Genomic DNA, 4,145 nt, shown 5'->3' with positions numbered 1-4,145 from the left:
TTAATTTCTACAAAATAAAATATTATTTAAAAGAGATGTGATACTTAAATCATTTGTCACATTAAAATAATACATTTTTGAATGATTGTTTAATAAGACGAGTAAATATAATTTTACCATTTACAGATATTTAATTTATATTTTTTTTACATTAACAATGTATCATTTAAAATTAATCGAAATGCAAATAGATGTCGCTTTAAATAATATCTTAAACTTAATTATTTATATAATTATATTAATTTATTAATAGAACATTAAACATTTAAGGAACAAAAGTAGTTGTATTGTGCATATTATTAAAAAGCATAAAATCATAGAAAATGGAAAAACTTGACGTGATTTAACAATAAATTAGTAGCTGAATGATTCTCTGTTATACGTATTATTGGCAATAATTTGTATCTAATCGACCAAAACTAACTCTTAAAAATACTACGTATTTTTTTGAAATCCACTTGTTGGTATATTTTTTCGTTCATAATTGCATACAAAATATCATCTCATGTATCTTTACCAGGTGATCCATATAAATCTGAACACTTAAAAATTCAATCAGTAATGAGGGATGAATTAATTGAGATTCCCATATATTAAATCATTAACAGTTAGTTACAAAACAAAATGAACCTGAGCTCTCTAACTTATTATACTAAATAATAAAACAGCACAGGGCAATCCCCTCAAGTCCATGCAAGAGATTTCGGATCCGGACTATCCAGAGAGCTATCAAAAAAGTGAATGGAAAGAGCCTCGTGAGAGTGGAGAGACAAATTTTGACACGAGCAATGAAAGAAATCCATCTCCTCCTTTACAAGACTCTTTTGAACTCTTTTTCGAAACTGTTGGTCCCCCTGCAGCCCTGATGCCAACGCCTCGACTATAGCTCTTGGTCGAGGGGCTGCAGTGTCTGTCATATAAAGATTGAGGCCCTCGAAGCAACTGTAAGCCATCACTGGGACGCCATGATAGAGGACTACATCCGTAGCGGCTACCAGGCTTTCAGTCACCGATTGGAAGCCATCAATGCTGCTAAGGATGGCTAAATTAATGATTAAGAGAGCTCAGACACACATCTATTTATAGTTTTAATGTTGTTGAATTCTAATGTTAATTTATTTATTATATCTTGATGAAGTTTAAAATTCAAAGTGTATAGATTTTTATGGACCACTCTGGATTCAGAAGTCAAGTAGTACCTAATGAAAAAATTATGCTATTCCCAAGCTTGGTCGATAATGAGCGGCCTCTAATTGAGCATTCGTGGCTGCATATCCAGTACCTCCTCTTTGTAAATAAATGATATCGGACTCTTTTAACGTTTGTGCCGTCAAGGGATGAACCATATCCTTTTTGATAATTTTTTCAACACACTCAACTGTGACTACATCCCCAGTTGTTTTTAGAACGGCACAAGGTGAAGAATTATTCAATACATCCCCTGTCACTGAACAAACATAGCGATCTTCTTTAGATATAAGATGCTTCTCATTGGGATCCAATAGTTTAAACTTGACATCGATGAGATCTTTAAGTCGTAAAGATTTACCCGACATGGGGCAATATACAGTCTTGTCTGGTTTAGCTAATTTGGATTCAGAGGCTTGAGGAGTGTTGTTTGGAACCCAGAATGCAGATAATTTAGAAGTTTCGCCCTTTTTGGGGTTGGATGAGGGTTTATTTGTGGTTACAATGGAGCTCTCGGTTGATTGAAATTTCAAAAGTTGGGATTCTCTTTCGGCTTGAGCTAATTCTTCGGATTCCTGAAATGAATATAAATCAATTAAAGCTACTCAATATGTAGTGCGTCAGGATAAAAACAACCAAAAACTATAATCAAGAAGAGGAGCACAAAAATAAATTAAAAAGTATATATAGTACAATATTTCATATACCTATTTGAGTTAATTATAGACTTATTATTCAAATTGCTGGAATGATTTAAAATAAAACAAAAGTTTTAGCCATAGTTTATAACCTTTATTTGATTTAAGATATTTATATTTCCTCCAATATGGCCCCTTTTTGATAAATCTATCAATTTCTATTTATGTCAATGTAATTATGAATTTTGGCAAGTAGAATTTGGGACGCCTTTAAAGTCTTAATAAATATAATTTGCTAATAGAAATTGAGAATAATTCGTCAAAGAATACTAATGTGGTATGTCAACATAAAAACTATTTTTAAGATAAATCCAAAACATGAAAAATCGCCATTTTTTGACTTCATATATAGATCCAGCCCAATATTTAATAGACATGTTTGAGTCATTTATAGGCTTATTATTCAAATTTGTAGGGGAAAGTTAAGATACCTAAGAATATCAGCAATAATTTTGAGCTTATATATGATTTAAGAGTTTTATATTCCTCCAATATGGCCCTTTTCAAATTAAATGTATCCAATTCTCATCCTTTTATTTTGAATTTCAATTTTGGATACTTCAGGTGCAATTTGGGGGTCCTCTAAAGGATTTATTAGAATAATTTGTTAATAGATATTGACGATAATTCATCGTAGAGTACAAATGTAATCAAAGCTCAATTTTCGAACAAATCGTTTTAGCTTGCGTTTGTATTTTAATTGCCCATATTTCATAATTAATTTAATACTTTAGACTCCTTGTCCTTTTGCCTCTGATATTCCTTCAGCTTCTTATTATGCTCCTTCTTCTTTGCAAGGATATATTCCAGGATAGATTGCTTGTCAAATAGCCACCCTTGAGAAGTTACGACGGGATTTCGACAAGGCTGAAGTGTGAGGGAACAACAATCAAATCCATTCAAACTGTCCTTGTTCAGTCTACATCGCTCTGTTCCGTAGCCAGAAGCTGCAGCATCCTTTTTCCGCTCATGGTAGGTATATACGGCGGAATTCGTGGCATTACGTCCGTGTCGTGTCATTTTTTAAGAAATCTTTGTTTGTGTTACAAAAGGATAATAAATATTTCACTCTGTTTACATGTTTTATTCTTCATTCAAGGGACACAACTGATGGCCAAAATAATTTTATTTTATAGCCGGCTACAAAATATAGATCGGACGACATAAATTAACATAGATAATTGAAGAAAAAAAAACGATATTTTGAGGGATCAACAGTGGATATTTTTACTAGATAAAAGGAATACATTTCCAATCAAATGAAATTAAAAATACAAAAAGGCTTAACGTTTGCATTCAATACTACTTGATGCCAAAGATAAACATTTATATTTGAATTAAATAAAAGTAATATGTACCGAAAATATCTAAATTTGTTTAATTAATCTAATTTTGGATGAATCAAGGACGAGAAATGTTATATAATTAGATAAAATATCTTCTTCTTTCCACTGTAATTGTTGATTTATAGTCTACAATATAGAACAGGATTTATAACTATGTAATAACATAATTATAATATTTTTAAGGGTCATAAGTATACTATAACTTGGCAATAGAGTGATAAGATGCAAGTCCTTTTATTGCTTGGTCTCATTTTGTAATCCAATAGTTCACTATTTTGCCTTAATATTAATGAAAAAAGGGTTTTTAATAGTAAATAATTAGGTTATTTAGTCCCAAAATGGTGGATATTAACAATGCTGACGTCACATCAAAACACTCAATTAAATTTAAATATTATCTGTTTATGTACTTCTAATTAAAAAGTCCACCTCATTTATAAATTGTTATATTTTTGTCGATATTCAAAAAAATGTCTGAAACAATAAAAACTTAAATAACGCAATATTATCTATGTAACTCACTCAACCTTTTCTTTTAATTACAGCTTTTGAGTTATTGATTAATTATTAGGAATAAAACGTTGTATTTTATCTGTATGATTTGAGAAAACAAATATAACTATGATTAACTCAAGTTGGTGCAGTATTTGTAACAAAGTAAACCGTACTTCTACTCCTTCGGGTGTATCCTGTATCAGTTGGCCTATACGTCATACTTTCTCTTTCTATCTCGAAATTAGAGACCCCGAAATTGAAAGTTGAAATGCAAACTCTCGCAACCTTCTAATAAGAAGGAAATAAATTTGAGACACCATGGGAAGGGAAGAATATAATGGGTAAAGTGAAGCGGAACGATCTCGACTTTTCCGAGTTATTACTTAACCTAAATTGCATTATTAATAATAGATATGTT

General features: G+C 31.0%; 1 protein-coding gene across 6 annotated transcripts; it reads right to left on the bottom strand.

Moving 5' to 3' along the window:
* Nucleotides 1–221: 221 nt before the first annotated feature.
* LOC121125338 (nitric oxide synthase-interacting protein homolog) lies at nt 222–2,962 on the bottom strand. Of its 6 annotated transcripts, none has more exons than XM_040720488.2 (3): nt 2,616–2,962; nt 1,172–1,763; nt 222–542 (listed from the first exon to the last, which is right to left on the bottom strand). In XM_040720488.2, the coding sequence occupies exons 1-2, from the start codon at nt 2,904–2,906 to the stop codon at nt 1,212–1,214; spliced, it is 843 nt and encodes a 280-aa protein (XP_040576422.1). In that variant the 5' UTR covers nt 2,907–2,962; the 3' UTR covers nt 222–542; nt 1,172–1,211. The 6 variants fall into 6 exon arrangements, with proteins under 6 accessions (XP_040576422.1, XP_040576423.1, XP_071747481.1 ...); XM_040720489.2 differs by having other exon boundaries at nt 222–535; XM_071891380.1 differs by having other exon boundaries at nt 222–511.
* Nucleotides 2,963–4,145: the final 1,183 nt, after the last annotated feature.

The sequence above is a fragment of the Lepeophtheirus salmonis genome, chromosome 10 (genome assembly GCF_016086655.4).
Source record: "Lepeophtheirus salmonis chromosome 10, UVic_Lsal_1.4, whole genome shotgun sequence".
Classification (NCBI taxonomy): Eukaryota; Metazoa; Arthropoda; class Copepoda; order Siphonostomatoida; family Caligidae; genus Lepeophtheirus; species Lepeophtheirus salmonis.
The sequence above is the reverse complement of the archived record's forward strand: the minus strand, read 5'-3'. Positions and strand labels throughout refer to the sequence as shown.

Coding starts and splice junctions, on each gene's coding strand:
- LOC121125338 (XM_040720488.2), bottom strand. CDS start 2,906: ATGACACGACACGGACGTAATGCCACGAATTCCGCCGTATATACCTAC. Junction 1,764..2,615: donor AAAAGGACAAGGAGTCTAAA/GTATTAAATTAA, acceptor TATTCATTTCAG/GAATCCGAAGAATTAGCTCA.